The 25,627-nt window shown below is 39.1% G+C and overlaps 1 protein-coding gene and 1 non-coding gene across 3 annotated transcripts; one reads left to right on the top strand and one right to left on the bottom strand.

The window, feature by feature from the left end:
• The first annotated feature begins 1,924 nt into the window (after positions 1–1,924).
• LOC104611802 (kinase-interacting family protein-like) lies at positions 1,925–6,645 on the top strand. 2 transcript variants are annotated; one of them, XM_088904276.1, is made up of 3 exons: positions 1,925–2,079; positions 2,490–2,855; positions 5,449–6,645. In XM_088904276.1, the coding sequence occupies exons 2-3, from the start codon at positions 2,774–2,776 to the stop codon at positions 6,393–6,395; spliced, it is 1,029 nt and encodes a 342-aa protein (XP_088760402.1). In that variant the 5' UTR covers positions 1,925–2,079; positions 2,490–2,773; the 3' UTR covers positions 6,396–6,645. The 2 variants fall into 2 exon arrangements, with proteins under 2 accessions (XP_088760402.1, XP_010277327.1); XM_010279025.3 differs by having other exon boundaries at positions 1,946–2,079; positions 2,747–2,855.
• A 3,211-nt stretch (positions 6,646–9,856) lies between these two features.
• On the bottom strand, positions 9,857–9,963 carry LOC148792259 (small nucleolar RNA R71). The gene has a single exon (XR_016071014.1). It is a non-coding gene; the product is annotated as a small nucleolar RNA R71 (small nucleolar RNA).
• Between the last annotated feature and the right edge of the window lie 15,664 nt (positions 9,964–25,627).

The following is a 25,627-nucleotide window of genomic DNA, read 5'->3' as shown; positions in this document are numbered from 1 at the left end:
CACACACCACGGGAACTTGAGGCTGTTCCCCGGTGGTGTTTGTCTCCGTGCCGCGTCCGGCGTTGCTGGAAGAGGCCATGAGTGTTGAGTTTTTCAAAGAAGAAGAAAGGGGTATGAGAGTTTGGAGGGAGGCCTTTTGAAGCGTTTCCCATTGACGGTGCCAATTGATGATGCACAATCCGGCCGGTCTTAGCTGCCAACGGTCTTGCCTCTGAACTGAGTGGCAGGGGACCTGAAACGGAGGGGGTGAAGAAGCTCCAGGGAGAACCTGGTGTAAGGGCTCCGAAGCTCAAGTTAGAATCTTTCAAAGGCAAGATAAGCCAGATAGCGCAAAGTTAGCATACCTCGTTCTTGGGGGGTAGGGAGCCTTTTATAACCACCTCGCGCACTCACTTCCAGGCTTCTGTCAGATCGGGCATGATTATCTCTGAGCTCCCACCAGTTCGGATGCCATCTCCTCTGGCCAGACAGAACCGCCACTTCTCCTTTTGTCGGAGCCATCTCTGTGGCTGGTGACGACGGTGGCAGGTGGCGGTGGCAGGAGGCCGTTTGAAGTGCGGCTGTCAGGTGTCAGATCCCAAATCACTTAGGTGCGCCGCCCTTGGATACGGACGTCCTCGGTGTCAGGTACGCTTGGTCAGTCTGGTGTTTCGGAAGTGAAGTGCTGGAGTGGCGAGCGAGATGTCTTGAGTTCGGTTTGGGGAGTGTTCCGAGCTGCCATGGGCCAGCTCGGGTCACGGCCTTGTGAGGCTTAGGACCCGAGAGTTCAGGCTCCTTGCAGGGAGCTCGGGTTCTTAGTAGGGAGCTCGAGTTCTTAGTAGGGAGCTCGGACTCCTAGTAGGGAGCTCGGGTTCTTAGCAGGGAGGTCGGGCTCCTAGTAGGGAATCCGGTCTGGTAGAGTTCGGGCTCAATAGTGAGCTTGGACTGTTGGTTACTTTCGGTGCTCGTTTTGGGCGCTCTACTGCCCCGAACTGCTTGCTTTTGCCACGTGTCGGGTGATTGCGAGGTCGGGCCAAATTTCCCTTCATCACCAAGCAAACCCTATACTTGGCCAAAGCCAACTTGGAAATATTTTATATATGGTATAATATCTTACATATATAGTATATTATAAATATTATATATATATGATATAATATGTTAATATATAAATAATGCCAAAAGAATTAAAATTCTAATGTTTAAAAAAACAATAATTTTATTAATTAATATGGGAAATCCCGGATGCCCGGCCTGGATGCGGGCCATACCCGAGCAGCTCCAATGTGTTGTCAAAAACTCGGCCCGGCCTGGCCCGGCCCGACCCAAGATGATCCCTATCACTGTTGACTAAAGGTGTCAATGGACCAGTTTTGGACTGAACCCCATCCAGTTCAAAATCAATTTGGACAGATTGGATGGATCAAAAAGACAGTGAATCGGATCAATTCAGTCCCAAATATTTATTAGATTGGACTGAATCTGATCCGTCCATAATAAATTTATATTGAATTTAGTTGGATTAAGCCAATATCCGGTTCATTGATATAAGATAAGAATATACGTGTGGTTGAGACCAATCTAAATTAAAATGAATTTGAACAAATTGAAAGTTCCGAATATTAAATTGGACCGATCCAAATTATTCATTGGATTGGATTGGACCTGGTCCATTTGTAATGGACTCAGATTGGACTGGATCGGATTGGATCAAATCCAGTCCAATCGACACCCCTACTGTTGACCCACTGAGAACATTCAGCAGTCTCAGATTTTTTGATTGTTGTGAGTGAAAATTTAAAACTGCATTATTTATCAGCAATTTTCGCAAATCTTTTTTAAGGAATTGACGGTTCTTATATTTTAAAGAAGACAAGGAAATGTACGTGTCTCTCTTTGATTGGTCCTCTGAAACTTTAATTTTGATTTTGGCATTCTGCTATTTAAGGACAGTTTAGATGACTCCGGACTGACATTCTAACTTCACCCTCTACAGTCCCATTGTCGCCGTTCCAGCGAAGACCAAGATCTGGTATTCCATCAACGAGTCTGATCAGTTTTCTGTATCACCAGAAGTTCTCTGATTTTCTTCCGCCCAAGGTAAGCCGTTTCTTTTCTTTCTTTCGTTCTTTCTTTGTTTCTTTTGTTTTTTTCTTTGTTTCTTTCGTTCATGTCGTCATTTTCCGGTCATATTACTGCGTTGAGTGGCCGCCGGCTACCGGCTTCTGTCATTAAGAAAATATTGATACTAACCCCTTTCTCAGACTCAAACTTTACTTTTATTCGAAAAATTTTGAAACCATCCAACGGTCATGTGCTTTGAAACCGCCATTTTTCATAAACTTAGTTTCAGAAAGAATATATTATATAATATACCCTCCCCATCATCTTCCAAAATGTTCGACCTCAGCTGAGGTTGGAATTTAAGGACACTTTTCAGCTTCAGCTCTCTGTTCAACTTCCGGCGGTTATCGCCGGACGTCCTTCATTGTTGCACATATTGCTCTCAGGTTCCCAGCAAAGCAAAATCTCCAATTGAAATTCTTGAACGGATTTCTTTCCCGATTTGAATTCGATTTCAATGCCGTCAAGGATCAAACTGCTGGTGTGCTGTCTCGAGATCCGCGTCTTCTTGTTTCCTTTCTGAGCTGCAGCAGCAGCAGCAGCAGCAGCTGCATCTCTCTCCTTTCTCCTCCTCGTGACCAATGAGAACGTATTGTCTGTACGATCGCTTTCGATTCATTTACGTGCTTCTGCTACGTCCCAGATTTTCTACAGCGCTGCAGAGGTGGATATGACGACGCCGACGCTCGGTTCTTCTCTCCAACCTTGTCGAAGCCACAGTAGGCCGTCCTGGCTCCATGCAACTCTTACAGGTACTGCAAATTTACAAAATTCTCCCTTCGTTTCTTCCGATTTTACACCTTTATCACTACACGGCGGGATGTGCTGTGGGGCGGAGATGTGAACTCGCTATTTTGCTGCTATCTTATGGCCTTGTCGTCCTCATGATCAAGGACATGTCAAATCACAAGACGACGAATCATAAATAGTGGTTTTGGGCGAATACGAGGCTTAAGGTGTTTTATATCTTTGTCTGGTCTGAAATAGACGTCCGTGACGCTAGCATCCGCCGAGTTAATGAGTTTACTGTTTAACCGGGCAATCCGGTGATTTTGTTGCGATTTCCCCACCCGTACGTACTAGTGGTTAACTGGTTATTTATCCTCTAATCAATGTACCGTTCTGTATTGGGACTTGGGAGTTCTGCAATCCTATACGGATCGTGTACGTGAAAGTTGAAAGTTGAAACTGTGAAAGTCTTTCTACGTTGTGAAGCTGAGAACAGACTCAGAGTGCTGAAGTCTGAAATGGACGGTTTGGATTAAAAGGGTTTGGTGTTTCTGCACGGTTTAGCAGCCGTGCAGGATATAAGAAAACATGTAGGACCCGTTCTATGTTTGTCGTGTGTGAATTGTGAATTGTGGGTGAAAAGGTTAAATTTGAAAAGCTGAGGCCTGAGGGCTGAGGCTTGAGGCTTGAGGCCTGAGACCTGAGGGGTTCTGTCGGTGTCAGTCATCGGAAGCGGTTCTGCTTTCAGCCGGTTTCTTTATTTAAATTTGAAATTCGAACCAAGCGTGTCGTATACTCGTCACTCTGAACCGAAAGGGACCTGTTTGGTTCCTTTGCACGGTATGAACAAACAGAAGCGATCTTGTCGTGGTCCGATTTCAAAATAAAAAGAGCGACCTTTCCAGGGGCTTGTACGAGATGGTGGGCCCTACGGTACAGTAACGCATCTTATGACCTTCCGTTTCTTTTTAACCGCGGGGTCCCACTCTCTCTTTTTTCTAACCCAAAAAAAATCTTACCATAGGCTAATTTTAACAATTATTATTATTATGTAAAGAATTACGGAAAATCTAGATACGGTAAAGAATGAAAGATATGATATGAAAAGGGTTTTACTTATTTTATTTTGAAATCGATTCAGAGGGTTCATTCGGTTTAAGGCCTGATTACCTCTGAACCAGTGGCTGATCCGATATAACTATTGAAGGGGCATATTGGAAAGCCAATAACTTAATAACTTCTCCTTGACCCCTTTTCTTGACCCTTTTTTCTCTACAGTGCTGATTGCAGGATTTGATTCATGTCAATGATGGAACAAACCAACTAATACATCAATGAACCAGCCCTTAATTGTTCATTAATTTAATTTATAATGATTTAAAATGTATTACTTTTTCGAATATATTTCATGCACTTGTGCCAATTAGTTATTATTTATTAAAAATTGTAATACTTTTGTCATGGTTATTTTTCATTTATTTAATAGTATTGTTTCTTTATGCACTTCACATGCTTTATGATTATTTTAATTAATTTCCTTTTAATTTTAAAATATTAAAGACTTGTTATGGTTGAAGTACGGATAACTTCATGCAAGATTATTTCGATGTTTTATTTTTTAAATAAGAAGATTATTTTGATTAGTAAGGGCCATTTCTACTAATGCCAATGAAATTTTCAGTCTCGTAATCACGGATGTGCTACCCACATTGTTTCCACATCTCTGCCCACTTGACATTACATTTGTGCATTAAGAATATCTCTTTTATAAGGAGATGTTCCAAATACATGGTAGGGCTGTTCGATGGGTATAGATGTCTGAGCATTTTGTGGGTATCTGATCTGGAGTGATCCTAAAGACCAAAACCTTATTTGATTCACTAAGATTATGTTTGGTTTGAAGGAAAAAGTAGGGAAAGGAAGGGACAGGCAAGAAAACCTATGCAAGATTTGTAAAGATTTTCTTACCTTTCCTTTTCTTTTTCTACTTTTTCCTTCAAACCAAACACAGCCTAAAAGAAATCAGTAAGTCATTAATGTCTCATTTGGTTTATGAGAATAGGGGTCTAAAATTGAGATCTGAATAGACCATTTCAATTTCAACTGTTTGGTTTGATAGAGTAAGAATCTCATTCTCATTCCTGGTGGAATAACATTTTTCATTTGAGCTAATGCTCATTCTCACTTGGGAATGAAATTCCATTTTAGCTTATTCCTTCTAATTCCTGTTTGAACCAAACAGACTTTATTTCTAGACCATTCTGATTGAGATTCCAAAAAGGATTCAATTCCATTCTGATTGTGAACCAGTGAGACCGAAGAAGCGTTGATTCCCGAACCATGCTTCACTACTTCACTATCTTGGTGAGTACCACGCTCTGCTTAATCAGGGGCCCACCAAAGTCAGATGCTGGTGGGATCTTAAGCATTCTGAAATAATAGCTACAAATTTGATAGCTAAATGATAAGTTTTGGCAACGTGAACGAATTCAGTGGTAGGGTCCCTTGTGAGTTTTGACTAACAGGCTAATTTAATTCATGTTTTGTTCCGTCATTATCGACTGATTTCTATTTATTTTCTGTTTTTTTTTTCTTTTTAATTTTGTCAATTTACAGATTTGGAAGATAAGGTGAAAAGTCTTGCTCTGAGTCTCCCTAAGGAAGACGAGTCTGACTCGTTTGCAGAACGCGCTGAGAATTATTACAGAAAGCGCCCTCAGCTACTAACCCTCGTTCAAGATCTCTACAATGGCTACGTCTCCTTAGCCGACCGTTACTGCCAATCTGTCACAAAGAACCAAATCTCATCTCAACTCTCAGTGGTCACTTCCGATATCGACGAAGATGGGGACAACCAGATTGATTCCGATGCCGAGAGTTCACTCTCTTATCAACCTCCGCCACCGCAGAGCACCACCGAGGATGCAGCAACAGCAGCAGCAGCGGCGGACCCCGACGCCCTTGTGGCGGAGCTTGTGAGCAAGACGATCGACTACGAGATTCTTCTTAATGAGATGACCATTCTAGAGAAGTGCAACACTGAATCTTCGAGGAAGATCGAGCTGCAGAAGAGTCTACTAGAGGTGTTGGAATCGGAACGGCTGATTCTTCTGAACGAGAACGCGAGGTTGGGGTTCCGAGTGTCGGCGCTGACGGAGGAGAACAAAGGGTTGGCGACGGAATCTGCTTTCATGAAGAGGAAGGCGAGTGAGCTGGCGAGGTGCGTGCTGAAGATGAGAGACGATCACAGGGTCTGTCTGCTGAGTCGTAAGATTGAGGATCTTCAGGGGCAGATATATGGGTTGGAGAAGAGGAACAAGGAGTACTACGAGCAGTTGGTGAAGAGGGAAGAACAAGAGAAGAAGAAGAAGGAGATGGCTTTGGAGGTTTGTTTTGAGGTGGAGAAGCTGAAGTTAGAGAACGAGCAGCTAAGGGAGAAGACCATGAGAGCAGGAGACGATGGGAGACATCAGACTTCGAATTCCAGCTCTAGGTGGTGGGACCGGGTCAGGAAGCTTGAAACACTGCTTTTGTGTGGCTCTCCTGGATCTACTCCTTTTTGATCAGACGATCAGAGACAAATCTTATAGTCAATCAATATATATATATATATATATATAAATATGTAGTCAGCTGTCTAGAGGCAAGTTGAACGATATTTTGCCCTTCATTTCTATATATAATTCACAGGCTGGTTAATGACTGGTCCAAAGACTGTTGAGGAATGAGCACTTGGTAAATTTATATAAAATTATAGGTAAAAGAGAAAAGAAAAGTAGATATCGACATGGGTATTGATTAGCCCTGGCAGAAGCATGTTCATGTTATTACTTTCTTGGAGCATACTTCTCGTGTTATTATGTTTTATTCTTATTAGTAGTAAAATGGTCCATCCGATGCACAGGGTATTTGTCACCTCAAATTTCGCAAGGCATTGTGATGGTTTGCAGAGATGTTTGAACCTTGTGCAGCTTTGAAAAATTAAAAATTTATGTAGTATCTCTATTCGTTAAGATTTTTATATCTTGAATTACTAATAAAGTTTGAATCACCGTTAAAAGTATTGGAAATATAAGATGTATTGGTAAGGTAATTTTAACAAATGTATCGACATATTCTTTGGTATGCATGCATATAGATGAAAAGTTAAGATATGCATGAATACATTAAGAAATTAAAATAAATAATAAGAAATATAATAATAATAATAATAATAATAACAAATGTAAGTTTTATATGATTATAAATGAATTATTTAAATATAAAAAATGATACTTTAATGGTTTATATACATTGTGACACATTGGAACACATTTGATAACCGTCGAAATATGATGAAAGAATTAAAATTTTAGTTTATTAATTTTCATAAAATCAATATAATTTGTATTTATTTTTATTAGTCTATAAATTTTAATAATCAATTTTAACATTTATTAACAAACATTCCTTCAAAAGAGAAAATTTACTCAAGATTTAAAATCAAACTATAATATGAATTAATGGTAGAATTATGATCAATACAAACTAATGACTAGGGTTTGAATCCTCTCACTCATAGATTTTATAGCTAGTTTAAGGTGTGTTAATGCATATAATAAGTTCGAATTGATTTTGGATATTGCTTAAATGTAGAATTAAATAAAGGCCTTAATTTAAGGCATATGATAAATTTGAATTTGAATATTGATTAAAAGTAGCGTTAAATAAAGGAGTTAATTAAGGCATGTTTAATGTAGCATCAAATAAATGAGTTATTTAAGAGAGGGGGAATAATTCTAGGAGTTATTAGAGAGAGAGAGAGAGAGAGAGAGAGAATAATTATAGGAGGAATGATCTTGCCACAATAAAAAACCGGAATGTATTGCCCGATACGTACATAGTATTGGCCTGTATCCAATTTGTATCGGTCGATACACATCTGAAATGGTCCGTATTAGACTGATACAAGCAAAAAAGAATGACACCCTTGATGTCGTTGCGTTCCACGTATCAAACTCATATAGAAACAATACGTATCGGTCAATACAAACTAATATGTTACGAAATTTTAAGCCTTGACTCAAATAGAGCTAAAGCCTTAAAACAATTATACAATATAAATTAGAAAAATAAAAAAAGGAATCCTTCAAAAGGGCATGGCTGTTTGTCCTGCTAGTATGTGGACTTGGGTAGGGCATGCCTGCTTGTCCTAGAATCCTTCAAAAGGGAAACTTAGCATGGCCCATGGCTTGAACGCAAGTGGTCATATGCATTTAATGGAATTACAATAACATTAAAAAGATTACAATGGAATTGATCATGTATGAAAAAACTCAAAGTTGTAAGGAAAATACATATTGTTTTTCTCTTGCTTTATCTTGCTTGCTTTGAATCAAGCTAAACACCTTTATTTATCGAGGATTTAAGAGCAAGTGACCATTTTTAACGGTTGGAGTTTTTTTCTCCTTTGTTGGAAATGATTCAAATTTGCAATAACTTAATAAAAGGTTTTTCAAAGATGGAAATAAACATTTGAGCCTTCAAATAGTCAAATTCTTCAAAGTAGTTGACTATCACAAGGTTATTGAATGCGAATGCGAATTGACACAAGAACAAAGAGGAAAGTGCTAGAAGAAGGATCACAAGGCTGATGAATGCAAATTGAAGAGGAGATCAAAGATTGATGCAGAAATCCTAAGTTGTCTTCTTCTTTGATTCTACGAATTCGGTAACCTAGATTCAATTAGGGTTTAATGGTTTTTCTTTGTTGAATTCTTCTTTCTTTCTATTATGCGAACCATGATGGATGTTAATTCAGATTTGTAATTAATCTTTTAAGCTGATCCAATTGATAGTGATTCAGTCTTGGGATTTCTTGATTAGGGTTTTCGATTATAAGAGTAGTTTTGGCTAAACTGTTCTTGTTTCTTGGATTACTTGAATTCCTTGAGAAAGGGTTTAGGTAATCAGATCAACTGATCAAGAAAACGGATTGAATGTATCTTAGAGATAATATGCATGATTTGTTTGCCATTCATTCAACAAGAATTGATTTCCTTCGAATTCTTTGTCCTTAATGCATCTATGGTGATTAAATTCTTGATAGAAATATAAGAGTTGTTGCTCATAGATAGAATGGGCTGTGCTCGAAAAAGGCTTTTCATACAATTAGGAATTAGCCAACCCATGACTGAATTCAACTTCGGTTGGATAGCTTAATGGTATAATCACTAAACCGGTTCTGCTAGTATTTTCATGAAGCACTTCCTCTCATTATTTAAGGCGGTATGATCCGAGAACACTTAGGATAATATGCTAATTATGAGTTATGTTTTTCCTTGTTTAACTTTTTGGTTTGTGAGATAACAAAAAGTTGATTCAGTACTAGTAGTTGTTGGATTAATCCCTGTGGGATAAACACATCAAGTTTTTGGCGCCGTTGCCGGGGATTATCACAACAATATTAGGAACCATCTACTGTTGTTAATCTGATTTTGTACAATATGTTCATGATATGTGTGTATTGATATCTTTATGACTTTGACTTGTTCAGTTTATGACACGCAGAAGTGAAAAGGAGAGCATCATCTACGATCCAGAGATTGAACGAATTCTTTACCGCCACCTTAGAGCTTCTAAGCAAGAGAAAGCTAAAAGCACAAAGATGGCCGAGCAAAGGACTATGATGGACTATGCCAAACCAACCCTCAACGGGGCAGTCTCGAGCATTGTGAGACCATCAATAGATGCTAACAACTTTGAGATCAAACCAACAATCTTTCAGATGATCCAGGACATAGTTCAGTTCTGCGGCTTGGCTAATGAAGATCCGAATACTCACATCGCCAACTTCTTGGAGATATGTGACACATTCAAGCACAACGGAGTTAGTGATGATGCTGTGAGGCTCAGCTTATTCCCGTTTTCGTTGAGGGACAAAGCTAAGACTTGGCTGAACTCTTTACCACCTGGATCGATCGCAACTTGGGATGAAATGACCAGCTGCTTCCTATCCAAGTATTTCCCTCCGTCCAAGACTGCAAAGATGAGGAATGATATCACCACCTTCTCTCAGCAGGATGGGGAATCATTATATGAATCATGGGAGCGCTACAAGGAATTACTGAGGAAAGTCCCTCATCATGGACTTCCTGTATGGCTCCAAGTTCAGACGTTCTACAACGGATTGACTAAAGCAAACAAGACCATTATGAACGCTATAGCTGGGGGATCCATTAACAACAAGACTCCTGAAGTTGCCCATGCACTTATTGAGGAAATGGTTGCAAAAAATTATCAGTGGCATTCCGAGAGAGCCCAAGTTAGGAGACAACCCGGCCTTCACAATGTAGACACCTATACAACACTATCTGCACAAATCGGCGCCCTCAGCAAGAAGATCGATGAAATGCAGCTGGCAGCCATGCATGTTCAAGCCGTATCCTATAAATGGTGTGGGGGAAGTCATATCAACACCGAATGCCAAGTTGGAAATTAGTTCATGCAGTCCTCTGAGCAAGTAGATTTCGTAGGGAATTTGCAAAGGCAACAAGGCAATCACTATCCTCGTGCCTTTAACCCTGGATGGAGGAATCACCCCAATCTGTCTTGGTGAAATCAAAATGTGGTGAAACCCCTCCCTCAAAACTTCGCTCAGCTAGAAAAGAAATCTAAACTAGAAGAGCTGATGACCGAGTTCATATCAAGTGCGAAAATGAGATTTCAGAACCAAGAAGCATCGATCAAGAATTTAGAGACTCAAGTGGGGCAGTTGGCACAGATGATATCCTCTAGAGTCCAAGGTACTTTGCCCAGCAATACAGAAGTGAATCCAAGGGAACAAGTGCAAGCCATTACCTTGAGGAGTGGTAAGGAGCTGCAAGAGGTGGAGAAGAAAGCAAAGGAAGAAGGTAAGGTGGGCGCAACCCTAGAAACCGGAAAGGAGGAAGAACAGTCTGATTCAAGAAAAGAGACAAGCCAAAAGTCACAAGTGCCATTTCCCAATAGGCTTAAGTGACACAAAATGGAAAAGGAATTCGGTAAGTTTCTCGAAACTTTCAAGAGTTTACATATTAACATTCCTTTTAAAGATGCCTTAGCACAGATGCCGCATTATGCAAAGTTCCTTAAGGAAATCTTGGCGAACAAAAGGAAACTGGGAGACATGGCTACAGTTGCATTGAATAAAGAATGCTCAGCAATCCTCCTCAACAAACTATCTTAGAAACTGAAAGATCCAGGGAGTTTTACTATTCCTTGCACTATAGGTAGTTTAAAGATTAATAAGACATTGTGTGATTTGGGAGATAGTATAAATCTGATGCCCTATTCGGTTTTTAAGAAACTAGGGCTGGGTGAACCCCAACCAACTAGAGTTGCATTGCAATTAGCTGATTGGTCCATCAAGCATCCTAGGGGAATCATAGAAGATGTGCTTGTTAAGGTTGACAAATTTATTTTTCCGTAGATTTCATAGCATTAGACATGCAAGAGGACGTTGATGTCTCTCTTATCCTAGGGCGACCCTTCCTAGCTACGGGAAAGGCAATGATTGATGTCCAACAAGGGCAAATCAGCCTTAGGATTCAAGATGAGGAAGTAATTTTTAAAATGTCTGATGCTATGAAACATGCACCTTCTAAAGATGATTTATGTTATATGATAGATGTCATTGATTATGCGGTTAGTGGGTGTTTTCAGGTTAACAGGTCGGCTGATCCCCTTGAGCTATGCATACAAGAAGGAGAAGCCATAATGGGAGAAAATGGAGAAATTCAAAGCATGTTGGCATACCTGAATGTAAATCCTCAGTTTCAAGGAAAGGGGTTCATCAAGTTGGAGAGCTTGGACAGACCCTTGTTGCCAAAAAGCAAGTCTTCAATCGAAGAGGCACCCACCCTTGAGCTGAAACAACTCCCACCGCATCTAGAGTATGCCTTCTTAGAAGCACCATCAGCCCTACCAGTGATCATATCATCATCCTTGACCCCTTTGCAAAAGGAAAAACTGTTACGGGTGCTACGGGAACACAAGATAGCTCTAGCTTGGAAGATAGCAGATATCAACGGTATCAACCCGTCCATATGCACTCACAAAATTCTAATGGAGGATGGAAGCAAGCCCACGGTTCAGCCCCAAAGACGCCTGAAGCCGAACATGAAGGATGTAGTGAAGGCAGAAGTTATCAAGCTGTTAGACGTAGGTATTATCTATCCGATCTCCGACAGCTCATGGGTGAGCCCCGTCCAAGTAGTGCCGAAGAAAGGAGGCATGACTGTGGTACCGAATGCGAAGAATGAATTCATACCGACTAGGACGGTTATCGGGTGACGAGTGTGCATTGATTACAGAAAACTAAACGACGCCACACGCAAGGATCATTTCCCTCTACCCTTCATCGATCAAATGCTAGAGAGGCTAGTCGGACATGAGTTCTATTATTTCTTAGATGGGTACTCGGGCTATAATCAGATTCTGATTTCATTGGAAGATAAGGAGAAGACCACCTTCACATGTCCCTACGGTACCTTTGCTTACAGGAGGATGCCATTTGGTTTATGCAATGCTCCAGCAACATTCCAGAGGTGCATGATGGCTATATTTTTTGATATGGTTGAGAAGTTTATGGAGATTTTCATGGATGACTTTTCAGTCTTTGACTCTTCCTTCGATGCATGTCTACATAACTTGGAAAAGGTACTCAAGCGTTGCAAGGAAACCCATCTAGTGTTGAACTGGGAGAAATGTTATTTCATGGGGCAAGAAGGTATTGTGCTTGGACATAAGGTTTCACAGAGAGGGATTGAGGTCGATAGAGCCAAGGTGGAGACAATTGAGAAGTTGCCACCACCAACATCCGTCTGGTCTGTGAAAAGCTTCTTGGGACACGCAGGATTCTACAGAAGGTTCATCAAGGATTTCTCCAAGATAGCTAAACCATTGTCCAATTTGCTGCAGAAGGTGTGCCCTTCGATTTCACAAAGGAATGCCTAGAAGCATTCAACATCTTGAAGGACAAGCTGATTAATGCCCCGATCATAATAGCACCGGATTGGACACTTCCTTTTGAGTTGATGTGCGATGTGAGTGATTCAGTAGTTGGAGCCGTTCTAGGACAAAGAGTGAACAAACATTTCCAACTGATTTACTATGCTAGCAGGACCTTGAATGGAGCTCAACAGAATTACACCACGACAGAAAAGGAACTACTAGCGGTAATTTTTGCTTTTGATAAATTTCGTTCATATCTAATCTTGTCCAAGGTTATTGTGTATACAGATCACTCGGCACTCAGACATCTACTGATCAGGTGGATTCTGTTGCTGCAAGAGTTTGATGTTGAAATCCGTGACAAAAAGGGTACCGAGAACCTTGCTGCAGACCATCTCTCCCGATTAGAGGATTTAGAGTTGGGAGGGAAGACAACCAACACCCTCCGAGATGAGTTTTCGGACGAGCAGCTCTATTCCATTCAGGTAGATACATCTCCTTGGTATGCTGATTTTGCCAACTATTTTGCTGGAAACGTCCTCCCTCCTAATCTTTCATATCAGCAACGGAAGAAATTCTTCTCTGATGTGAAACACTATTTGTAGGAGGACCCCTTTTTGTATAAGCTCTGTGTGCAGATAAGATCATTTGGAGGTGTCCTCGACAAGGAGATGGAGTCGGTACTTCGACATTGCCATGACTGAGAAGCGGGAGGCCATTTTGGAGCCAACCGCACAACAGCTAAAGTGTTACAATCAGGTTTCTATTGGCCCACCTTGTTCATGGATGCTCACAGGTATGTGTCCGCATGTGACCAATGCCAAAGGACAGGTAACATTTCTCGACAGAATGAAATGCCTCTTACTAACGTATTAATATGTGAAATCTTTGATGTATGGGGTATTGACTTCATGGGACCTTTCCCAAGTTCTTTTGGAAATAAATACATCCTAGTTGTTGTTGACTTTGTGTCCAAATGGGTGGAAGCCATGGCTTTACCCACAAATGACTCTAGGAGAGTAGTCCAATTCCTTAAGAAGTTATTCACTCGATTCGGCACACCCCGCGCCATAATTAGTGATAGGGGAACTCATTTCCGCAACACCCAATTTGAGCGGCTGATGCGAAAATATGGTGTTATGCATAAATTAGGAAACCCAGATCACCCTCAAACCAGTGGCCAAGTCGAATTAGCTAATAGAGAATTAAAAAGAATTTTGGAAAAGACAATATCCTCTTCCAGAAAGGACTGGTCAGTTAAGTTAGATGATGCATTGTGGGCATATAGGACTGCATACAAAACACCTATTGGCATGTCCCCATATAGGCTGGTCTTAGGCAAACCATGTCATTTACCTGTTGAACTTGAGCATAAAGCGTATTGGTCTTTGAAATTACTAAATTTTGATTTGTAGGCTGCAGGTGCACAGAGACGAATGCAGCTGAATGATATGGATGAATTCAAACTTGCAGCCTATGAGAATGCCAAGATCTATAAGGAAAGAACCAAACGATGGCATGACAAGAATTTACTAAGGCGTAACTTTCAGGTAGGACAGCAAGTACTATTATAATTCACGCCTCTGGTTGTTCCCAGGTAAGCTGAAATCGAGGTGGTCCGGACCGTTCACCATATCCCAAGTTTTCCCTCATGGAGCTGTAGAGGTCACTCACCCGACACAAGGCACGTTTAAGGTCAATGGTCAGCGCCTAAAACCATATATAGTGGATGGAACATTGCCTACCCCATCAACTGTATACCTAGACGACCATTGATCCCACTAGAATGTCGAGCTTTAGACAGAAAACAAGCGCTTATTGGGAGGCAACCCAATGTTGATAAGTAGTTTTATTTATTTATTTATTTGTTTATTTGTTTTCTTTTTCGTATCATTCGATTTTTTTTAGGGTCTTAACTTTGTAGATTGCTGATCACCCCTAGTGTTTCTTATTCTCTCCTCATAGTTTCTTTTGATCCTTAGCAGCTAGTGGGTCCAAACAAAGGAGCCATTCCAGATTTTAGAACACTCTTTAGGGAAGTTCTCTAAATCCCCTCAAATGCTTGAAGTCACACTGCCCACATTGCTAAAACCATCTTCACACTATATCTATATGAACATTGAGGACAATGTTCATGATAAGTGTGTGGGAGGCTATAGCTATGCACCTTAATCACCCCAATACATAAATGCATTGATAGGCTACATAAACTGGTAATCCCCTCAAAATTATTGCTGTTTATAAGCTGAATCCCGAGAGAGAATGCAATGAAGTTGGAGGAAAATCACTTGTAAGTGCTAGAATTTGTTCTTGTGATTTATCCAATTTTATCACAATACATGAGGATGAGGAAGTCGAATAGGACTTTCATCATGGCCAGCACTAACTCTATTCATGTGTATAGTGCACTTGATTGAAGTCTTAGTGAACACTCGAGCCATTAGTGAACATCATGAACTGTTAATGCATGAATTTCAACAATTGCAAAAGAAAAAAAAGAGAAGAAGAGAAAGGGACAAAGTCCGAATTACTCCGTTGTCATGAATTGAATAGTAAGACTAGCAGTTTATGATATGAGTTCAGTCCCAACTCCGCTATCTCAAGTTGAATAGTAAAACTAGCAACTTGGAATATGAGTATTGTTATCTGCCTCCAGCCTGTGACCCATGTGAGATGGAGCATAAAATGCACTCACATCTGAAAAAAGAAAATAAAAATAAAATAAAATAAATAAATATTTCGGTGACAACTGAGGTTCAAGGGGATAAAAATATTGTTGGACATTCAATTTACTGCATTGACAAGATTTGAGACCAAGCTCGGGGTGATGGTTATTTATGGCAGTCAAGGAGCTGCTATATATATTGAACTGAATTGAGTGCTGGAGCATGAATAATCTCATGTTCTCCCCTTTCTTTGCTCTTATGTATGTGGTAAGAGTGGCCAATCATGGGGATGAATCAGAATGCTTATGCAGGATTTCTGATCACTTAACGCATTCTCATCCTAATACTCTTGCGGTAGATGGAAATAATCAGGGGAATGATCAGTTTATGAGTATTATCTTTGCTTGAGGACAAGCAAAAGCTTAAGTGTGGGGGTGTTTGATGTGTGCACATGCTACACATTATTTTTATTACTTTATATATGGTTTTGATGATGGTTCTTAATGGTTTTTACACTAATTGAGCTGAATTTCAAGAAATTGGGAATTTGGGACAATTTAGAGTTAAGAGAACATAATACATGGTGGTATGGCACCAAGAGGAGGACTTCGGCCCACCAAGGAGAGGGGCCCAATTGCAACCCTTTGGGAGGCTCCAAAAGGCGGCTGACTTTAGTAGAATTAGAGAGGAGGAGGACTCAAAACAAAAGGCTGAAAAGAAAAGTATAAAAGAAAAAGAAAGAGGGAAAATTAGGGTTCGACCCCTTGACACAAGAATGAAGAGGAAAGTGCTAGGAGAAGGATCACAAGGCTGCTGAATGCGAATTGAAGAGGAGATCAAAGATTGATGCAGAAATCCTAAGTTGTCTTCTTCTTTGATACTGCGAATTCGGTAACCTAGATTCAATTAGGGTTTAATGGTTTTTCTTTGTTGAATCTTTCTTTCTTTCTATTATGCGAACCATGATGGATGTTAATTCCGATTTGTAATTAATCTTTTAAGCTGATCCGATTGATAGTGATTCAGTCTTGGGATTTCTTGATTAGGGTTTTCGATTATAAGAGTAGTTTTGGCTAAATTGTTCTTGTTTCTTGGATTACTTGAATTGCTTGAGAAAGGGTTTAGGTAATCAGATCAACTGATCAAGAAAACGGATTGAATGTATCTTAGAGATAATATGCATGATTCGTTTGGCATTCATTCAACAAGAATTGATTTATTTTGAATTCTTTGTCCTTAATGCATTTATGGCGATTAAATTCTTGATAGAAATATAAGAGTTGCTGCTCATAGATAGAGTGGGTTGTGCTCGAAAGAGGCTGCTCATACAATTAGGAATTAGCCAACCCATGACTGAATTCAACTTCGATTGGATTGCTTAATGGTATAATCACTGAACCGGTTCTACTAGTATTTTCGTGAAGCACTTCCTCTCATTATTTAAGGCGGTTTGATCCGAGAACACTTAGGATAATATGCTAATTAGGAGTTTGGTTTTTCCTTGTTTAACCTTTTGGATTGATAGATAACAAAAAGTTGATTCAATACTAGTAGTTGTTGGATTAATCTCCGTGGGAACGATATTCTACTCATCAGTATATTACTTGATTGGCTAGTGCACTTGCTAGTGTCTTCTAAACGCATCAACTATGAATTCTTTTGGTAGTCTAATATCTCTCTTCAACCGAATTTTTTATGCCTTAGTTGTTATAGTTAGTTGAATAAAATGAAACGACCATCCTTGTAAAACTTAGAATCTAAAACCAAATTTCTTCTAAATTTATTGTTCTTATAGTTGCAGCTGCAACTATTGTAGATGTATCCATGTAAAGTATGACCTTATCCTTAATCAACCTTTTGCTTTCCTTGACCCTTATAGAGTGTTACATGCATGAGTTGAAGCATAGATTCAATATACTAGGAGGCAAAAATGACCAACATATTGGTCAGCATGACTTGAGTTTCAAAATTAACTTCTTTTTTCTTCTTGGGGGATTTTAGGTACTTAGGACTGTTTCTTTCTATTGCCTAGTCCACTTGCAAAAGTGACACTCATCTAATGATTTATTTCTCTTTTGCTTCTTTGGTTTCCTAGCCTCCTACTAAGGCCCCTTTTGCCCTTACATTTTTTATTGCTAGATTTGACTCTTTTAGCAAGCTTGACTACTAGTTTAGCCTTTATAATCAATTCATTGGCCCATTGCAACATATTGTTTAGGATGGCATCAGTCTTTGTTTCATCATCGAACTTGGAGGCAAGAGCCTCCAATTCATTTATGAACCCTATCATCTTCATGACATGGTCATGAACCAGTTGGTTCTCAGACATCTTGGTGGTCAACACGTTGAGGACCTTTTATTGTTTAGAATGATTATACTTTTCATACATGGCTCTTAGGACTATATATAATTTCTTTACATGATATTATTTTGTCAAATTGTCTCTAGATACAATTGTCCAATGAGACAATGATATAACAATTGGCAAGAAAGTTACTCTGCTCATTCCTAATATTCCTTCCTTCTTACCTTAGAAGCTCTTCCACCATGATGTTTCAGTGCTTTCTATTTGGTAATCTTCCATCATGATGTTTCAGCTTATTGTCATCTAGTAGTTTAGCTAATGGTTCATGTGCTATTTCTAATAAATTACGAGAATAAGTGATTAGTCCTCGACCTAATTATTGATTTATGTCACTAATTGTAGAATGAGATTTTATCTACGTTCCATTTCCATTTGTTCTTCTCTGAGGCTTCCCTCAATTTCAAGGTACTATGAAAAAATCTTCCATTTTAGGATAGGGCCTTCCCACTACTCTATAATTCTCCAATCATCACATAAGACAATCTAATTTATTGTTTTAGTGAAGCAAATAGCTCAATTTTATAATGCATCCCTACCCATCAATTCAAATCATTTTTATGTCAATGATGGAAGGCCTTTAGAGATATAATTCTGTGATAATCCCTATCATTAAGCACTTATATTGTTTATGAAGGAATAATAATAACAATCTTTAAGTCAGATTAGGTCATACCAAAGTGGCTCCCATTGACTTTTATAAGGTTATGTTTGATTGGACCCAAACGGACTAGGGTTTCCATGGGGTTCCCCTCTTTGGAGAGGAAATAAGAGAAGAACCCATAATGTGGGAGTTTGGGAGATAATCAATGATTTATGGGATATCATGGAAATGATATGCATTCAACCATGAAGGACGTACAGAGCCACATAAAGTTTTAACATGGTCCAAACACTTATGGCCTATGTGCGAATCACATTCACATGACACAAAAACATCACATGTATTTGATCAAAATCAACTTAAAGCTTGTAAAACCTAGGCCCATTTAAATTAGAGTAATTTTCTTAAACCATCCCTACTATTTAGCTAATTGACAAATTCTACCATTACTGTTCATATATTGTCTTAAGGTACCCCTATTGTTTCTAACAATTGACTAATTACTCCCCTACCATTAGGGTTCTGTCACAATCTGTTATAATCCACTCACATGCCATACCACGTGATTGCTATATTTTGAGAAAATGATAGTAATACCCTTGTCTTCACCCTGATGTCAATTCTCATCGTCTGAAATGTGGGGGTGCCAATTCTTGCCATTTTTAGTCTGAACGATAGTAATACTCTTTTTTGTCCAAATGAAGCGGATTACTGATCCACTCAAAGACGAGGTAAGAAATTGTCTGTGTGATTGCAACCTCCAAGGTGAGAAATTGTCTGTGTGAGGTCGGCTGAAGTTGGTGACAAGGAGAGAGAGAGAGAGGCCATGGCTGGTCACTGCCATTGCTGATTCTGCTACGACTACGAAGATGTTATGAATCTTGCTCCAACTTCTCTTGAACCAATAGAGGATGATGCATAGACATTCCAATGACTATTTGACTCCTATAGAAGGAACATGTGATCGAATAAACTACAAGGGTATTAGGTGAAGTAGAGCCACAGAGGATTCGTGTTTTGATGTATGTTCGACTCTATGGTGGTACACCGTTGCGGCTCTATGGCACCACAGAGGACGATGCACTGTAGACGACTGTATACAGTTTTTTCGATCTTCTAGTTTGGTGGAAAAATAGGGGGGCCGGAGATGAGAATGAGATGGCTTGCACTTATTAGAAGCAACTCATTGCAGCTCTAACTTATGGCAGTGGGGGTGTTCGTTGAACCTCTAATGCAACTCTCACCTCTGCAAACAACCACCGAGATATAGAACTAGCACAGCAACTTCTCTCTCTCTCTCTCCCCCTGTACTGACCGGCCCTATTTTTCTCTTCTATTTCTTCCTCTCTCTCAGCTCGTCAGAAATTACTTTTTGTAGCTCTAACCTTTGGCGGTGGCCCTTTGCAAACAACCACTGAGATACATATTTATCGTTGCAACTTCTCTCTCTCCCCTGTCACCAACCGGCCTCTCCTTCTATAAACTTCTTAAACCACCCGATTTTGTTTTGCTTTTGAATAAATTACCCAGGAATACAAATACGAACGGAAGGGCATTGTCTCTGATCTCAGCCCATTCTCTTGAATCATGGCTCAAGCGAAATGGTTTGGACCATACAAGAGAATAGTTAATTAGGTCCTAGCGTCAGTGGTATTTCTTGTCGGCCATGTCAATGTTGTCGCACAGTGCGGGTCTATCAAGTTCGACATTGTGTCTGACGGTATCGGTGGCTGTTTTGTTCGGTCGGAGACAACTTGTACAATGGTTTGGCTTTGGGTTGTTTTTTTTTGTTGAAAATTTTAACCAAAATACAGGGTAAATTTGACATTATATTTTTTCTGTTAGCATTTAACGATGATGACAATTGTCGTAAATAGTAGGGGTACTTTAAGACAATATAAGAACAATAAGGGTAGAGTTTATCAATTAGCTAAATAGTAGGAGTAGTTTATGAAATTTACCCTTTAAATTAACACACTATCGGTCCATTATTGGACCTATTTATCAAATAACATATGTGTTGGTATAAGAGTCCAACACTTAATCAGTGATCTAAGGGGCTGATATCTGTCCCTCGAGAACCCTACGATCTTCCCATATAGACTAGACCAAAACTATGTCATATCAGCCTAGGCTTTGGTGTCCAAAACATGATCAGTAATAAAACTCAAAAATAAAGCAACTAGGGTTGGGAGTGTGATGGTTCGACTCCGATTCGAACAAAAACTACAACACTACATCAATCTCCCCTCTATAAAACTACAAAACTACATCAAACTTGCTTCTCTTCATGCACTATTATCCCCAGTTGTTTCTCTAATGTAAGTAAGTTGATAAAACCCTAAATTTCTTGCACTTATATCAGAAAAATTATAGTGCAATTTGTCTAAACAAAATAACAAAAGATAATTATAAATTATATCAAAATCGCATAGTGTGCATCAATCTTGCAACCATTAAAGAATTTGATCTCCACCACACTCCAACCAACAAGTTCAAGATTCCAACATATAATTATTCTAAATAATACCAAAAAATATAAATACTGAATCTTTAGATCATTGGCCCAAACTAAGAATCAAATTTTGAGTTTATAGAGTTACTAGGCTAAATTGGATATACTAGTACTGGCCAATTTGATCATTGCTTCAAATCTAATCAAGTTTAGTGTAAGAACTAGACCTAATGCTTTGATACTACTATTGGAAGAGTTGATAAGGAGTCAATAGAATGCAGATCCTAGAGTGGTAGTTCACACCCAATATCAGACCTAAATCGGCTTTGAACTTAAGATAGCGTAGCAGTGTATGTGAAGTCGGTCTAGTAATGCAATTTCTAGAAAACCAACTCCAACCTTCTTGGTATCAATAAAGTTATGTGAATCTTAACTTCTTTGATGTTTTTCTCCAAAAGCTCGACAAAGGACAAATGAGAATCAGCCTCCAATAAGGTTGGTTTGGACTTTGGAATACAAGTGGAAGAGAGAAAGAGAGTAGGGAAAATAGAATGGTTTGCCTCCTCCCTCTAATCCCCTTATATAGAGCACTCTCTTAATCCTATTGGAAGCTGGTCCAAATCAGATTTGGATAAGCACTTATCCATGTTTAGATAAGGACATTTTCTTATTAAGAGAATGGGTGCTCCATACCCATATTTATCCAAGTCACATGACAACTCATGTAACTACTTAACTAATCTTATTTGTGATGGGCCTAAGGCCCATTTTATTTAGTGGTTCACTTCCCTAGATGCTGCATTGCCACTTTATGCCTGAATATTGTATGGTGTGGAACCCATAATTGTCTCATATGAATCTGTAAGGATTTGACCCTAACCCTAGAAAAGGATGGGTTGATACCTAAGGGCAGTGAACCCCTAACCCAATCAATTTGGTCTCATTTTGGGTCCAACATTTAAACATAAATGATCATTGGATTCAACCACCCTATTAAGACCCAAGGATAATAGGCTTATGTAAGATAAAGCCAATTAGGATAGCAACCCTGTAATGGTTTTTTGCTCTTAACCTCTTAGCCCTTAATAATCAAAACACCGCTCACATGGAAGGACATCTTCCTTGATTGCAATATGAAGTGTCACACTCTCTACTTGGATGGATCCTAAGATTAAAACCTTTTGCAAATCTTTCCTAAAAGTAATATAATATATAAATACACTTTACAAATTAGATCTCAAATACAATTGAAATCCATTGGTAGTAATTTTAAGTTTCCATCAACGAAAGTGTAAACCCTGATATTCACTTTGTCTAACAAATAAGCTGGTCCTATTACAATGATCATCTACTCAGGTCATTTTCAGAACTGCTCCAACATGCACAAGTATTTGGACTTAATGGATCTCGCTAGTTGGCATATCAAAACTAGCTCATTCCAAAACCTAGTGCAATATCATAATCAAATCTAGGGTTAAGTGTAACTTTTCAATTTTGCCCATTTGTCTCCAAGGTTTAGGGCATAACTGAAAATTGGTCCAAATTTAGTATTTCTTCCAAATACCCACTAATTGTGCTTAGGGTTTAACCCTAACAGCTAAGACAAGCTACTTCACTAATTTGGCAGCACAACAATATTAGCCTTGTCAGGATAAAACTCCTCAAATATATCCATTGGATGAGAACATTTTAAACTAATACATGTCTCATAAGTGTCTAGTTTAAGGAGTAATTCATAGAAACATGCCAATCTAAACATAAAATAATAATGTACTTATATTTTTCAGATATAAATGTTTGTGTACATGAATCTGATTAGAGCTAGGGGCATAACATTGTCTAACAAATAATGTGCCAAACCCATCGACTAAGTCACTAACGCCAAAAGTGTTTGAAGGACACCTGGATAGTATGGGAATAAGGCTTGTACTTGATTGGACCTAAGTGCAAGTGGGAACAATTAAACATTTCATGCGCTTAGCTTCAACAAAATTCATGTTCATTGAGTTTTCCATATTAATAATATCAGTTCAGATTGGTATGTTTCTATGAATTACCCTTTAAATTGGACACTTGTAAGACTTGTTTTAGTTTAGAAAAGTTCTCAACCATTGGATAAAGTTGGGGATAAGTTTATCTTGACAACGTTGACACTGATGTATTGTCGAATTGGTGGAGCATTTTGTCTCAACTATTGGTGTTAGACCCTAATAACAACTAGTAGATGTTTGTATGAAGCAATGAACTTAGACTGTCTTCTGGTTATACTTGGATCTTGGAGATAGATGGGCAAAACGAAAAAGTTGCGCTTAACCCTAAATTTGATAATGATACTACACTAGGTCTTGGACTGAGTTGCTTTTGATATGCCAGTCAATGACTTCCTATAAGGTTTAAATACCTTGGTATGTTGGAGCAGTTTATGATATTACCTGATTGGGTCGGTGATCATTATTATAGTATCAACCCCTTTGTCAGACAAGGTGAGTATTAAGATTTACACTTTCTCTGATGGAAACTTGAAATTGCCAACAATGGATTTCAATGTATTTGAAATCTTTTTGTTAAATGTATTTATACTTATATTATGTTATTTCTCGAAAACGATTCTAATACCAAGATCCATTTGAACAAAGGTTGTAACACTGTATTTTGTAGTAATGGAAGAAGCCCTTCCTTTTGAGTAGTGTTTTCATTATTTAGGGTGAAGGGGTTAGGGGAAAGAGACCATTACAAGGTTGAAACTTGATAGGCTTTATCTCATATCTGTAGGTTAGGTGGTGGCTAGGCAAGGGAGGTGGTCTCTTTAAAGGATAGAAGAAGACCGAGGACAGGGAATCAATCGGGGAGGCTAGGGCCAAAGGCTGAACGAGGAAATTAGTGATAAGGGTAATCAGTGACTGAATGGATGATTTTCGTTATGAGAAGGATTTCTATTTATGGGGGAGATCCCGAGATCCTGAAAGGAATGAACTAAAGGTGTTTATTTTCTACTAGGAAAGGGAATATTAAATTTGCCATCAATCATTAAGGGCATTGTTGGGGTTTCGCCACGTGTCCCTATGGGGATCTTTCTGAGGATTGACTTTCCTTTCACTTGGAGGTCCTCATAGCCCACGTGTGCTACTACCCTTTTGCACCTTACTTAACTGATGTGGCACTGGTGACGTCCCTCCTTGGTGGGCGATGTCTTATTAAACCTACATGGCGCCCTGTCATGCTCGTCACTTCGACATCATGCGTGCATCTAATACCCGAGCCCGATTCTTAATGAATCGGGGTTCTATGGCGATTCGAGGTTGTTCGGGCCATACGCGTGTAAAGCCTCATTGCGGGTTCAACTCGAGTCTGCTTTGTGCTTATGCTAAGCATAGGTTCATTGCAAGTGTGTGGTGAATTGCGGGTTCATCGCAGACCTGAGATGTATTATAAGTTCATCGCAGGGGAAAGATGAGTTGCAGGCTGATCGCAATCGTCCGTGTGGCATCAATCTGGTGTTTTCTATCCTTTGAGGTATTGAGCGAGCACTTTGTACCTACAATATAAATCCATTATCCTTGGGCGTCATAGGGTGGCTTTAACCAAGGATTACTTAGACTTAAGTGTTAGACCCAAACTAAGCCCAATTCATTTGGCTTAAGGGTTCACTGCTTTGTGTAGTGAATTCGGCCCGTTTCTTTTCAGACATTTGCTAAACCCATATGGATTGATGTGAGGCCTTTGTGGGTCTTTGCCATACATTATTCAGGCCTAAGAAGCTTAAAAACAATTATGTAAGTAAATCACTAAGGTTGTGTTTGGTTTGAAGAAAAAAGTAGGGAAAGGTTGGGAAACCTTTACAAAACTTGTATTGGTTTCCCTACTTTTCCCTTCCTTTCCCTACCATTTTCATTCAAACCAAACATAGCCTAAAGGAAATTAGCCTTAGCCCATTACTAGTAAGACTAATTAAACTAGTCACATTACAATATATTTGGATCAAATATGGGTACAGATATGGGTTTGGATCTCCACATTCCTAGTATAATTAAAGTCCTAACACAAATCTAATTTCAATTAGTTCTAATTACATTGGGAGAGAGGTCCATATATAGGGACAAGAGGGAGAGGTCAACTTGCACTATCCTAGACACTCTCTTTCTATCTCTTTCTTTTCTCTTGATTTTCATAAATCTCAATTTGAACCAGCCAAGGGACTCTTCCTCCATTGTTTTCTATTGTTTTTTTTTTTCTCGGGGAAAAACATAAGAGATTAAGTGGTTTACACTATTACATTAATCCCAACCTGTTGGAGATCAAATCAATCGAAGGATTGTTACAAGATTGGCCTCAAGTTCCAGATGCACCATCTTCAATTGGAAGGCCAATCTAGGTCTAAGTTTTGTGCATGAACTACAACTATGGAAGCTACAATTTGTGGACTCTGTGTCAAGTACATTCTTTTAATTTTGTATTTCAAATCTGATTGAGTTCATTACTAAATTGATCTAGAAAATTTAGATTTTCAAATACCAAGAAATTGGTTCTTGAGTTTTAGCTGAAATATTTTGTAATTTGGCCATTAACCCTAATAGGTTTATCCATGAAACAATTGAGCTTCAGCCCAATCAACACTTGAAACTTGAACAAGGTTGAGAATGAGGAACTAGGGATCTAGAGGCTGAGTATAAGAATGTATGCAATAGTTGAGTAAGAGCATTTATAGGAGTTGGGAATTATTCAATTAACCAAAATAC

The sequence above is a fragment of the Nelumbo nucifera genome, chromosome 4, assembly GCF_055504915.1.
Source record: "Nelumbo nucifera cultivar China Antique chromosome 4, China Antique-T2T, whole genome shotgun sequence".
Taxonomy (NCBI): domain Eukaryota; kingdom Viridiplantae; phylum Streptophyta; class Magnoliopsida; order Proteales; family Nelumbonaceae; genus Nelumbo; species Nelumbo nucifera.
This window is presented reverse-complemented; position numbering and strand designations above follow the sequence as displayed.

Coding starts and splice junctions, on each gene's coding strand:
- LOC104611802 (XM_088904276.1), top strand. CDS start 2,774: ATGACGACGCCGACGCTCGGTTCTTCTCTCCAACCTTGTCGAAGCCAC. Junction 2,856..5,448: donor GCTCCATGCAACTCTTACAG/GTACTGCAAATT, acceptor GTCAATTTACAG/ATTTGGAAGATAAGGTGAAA.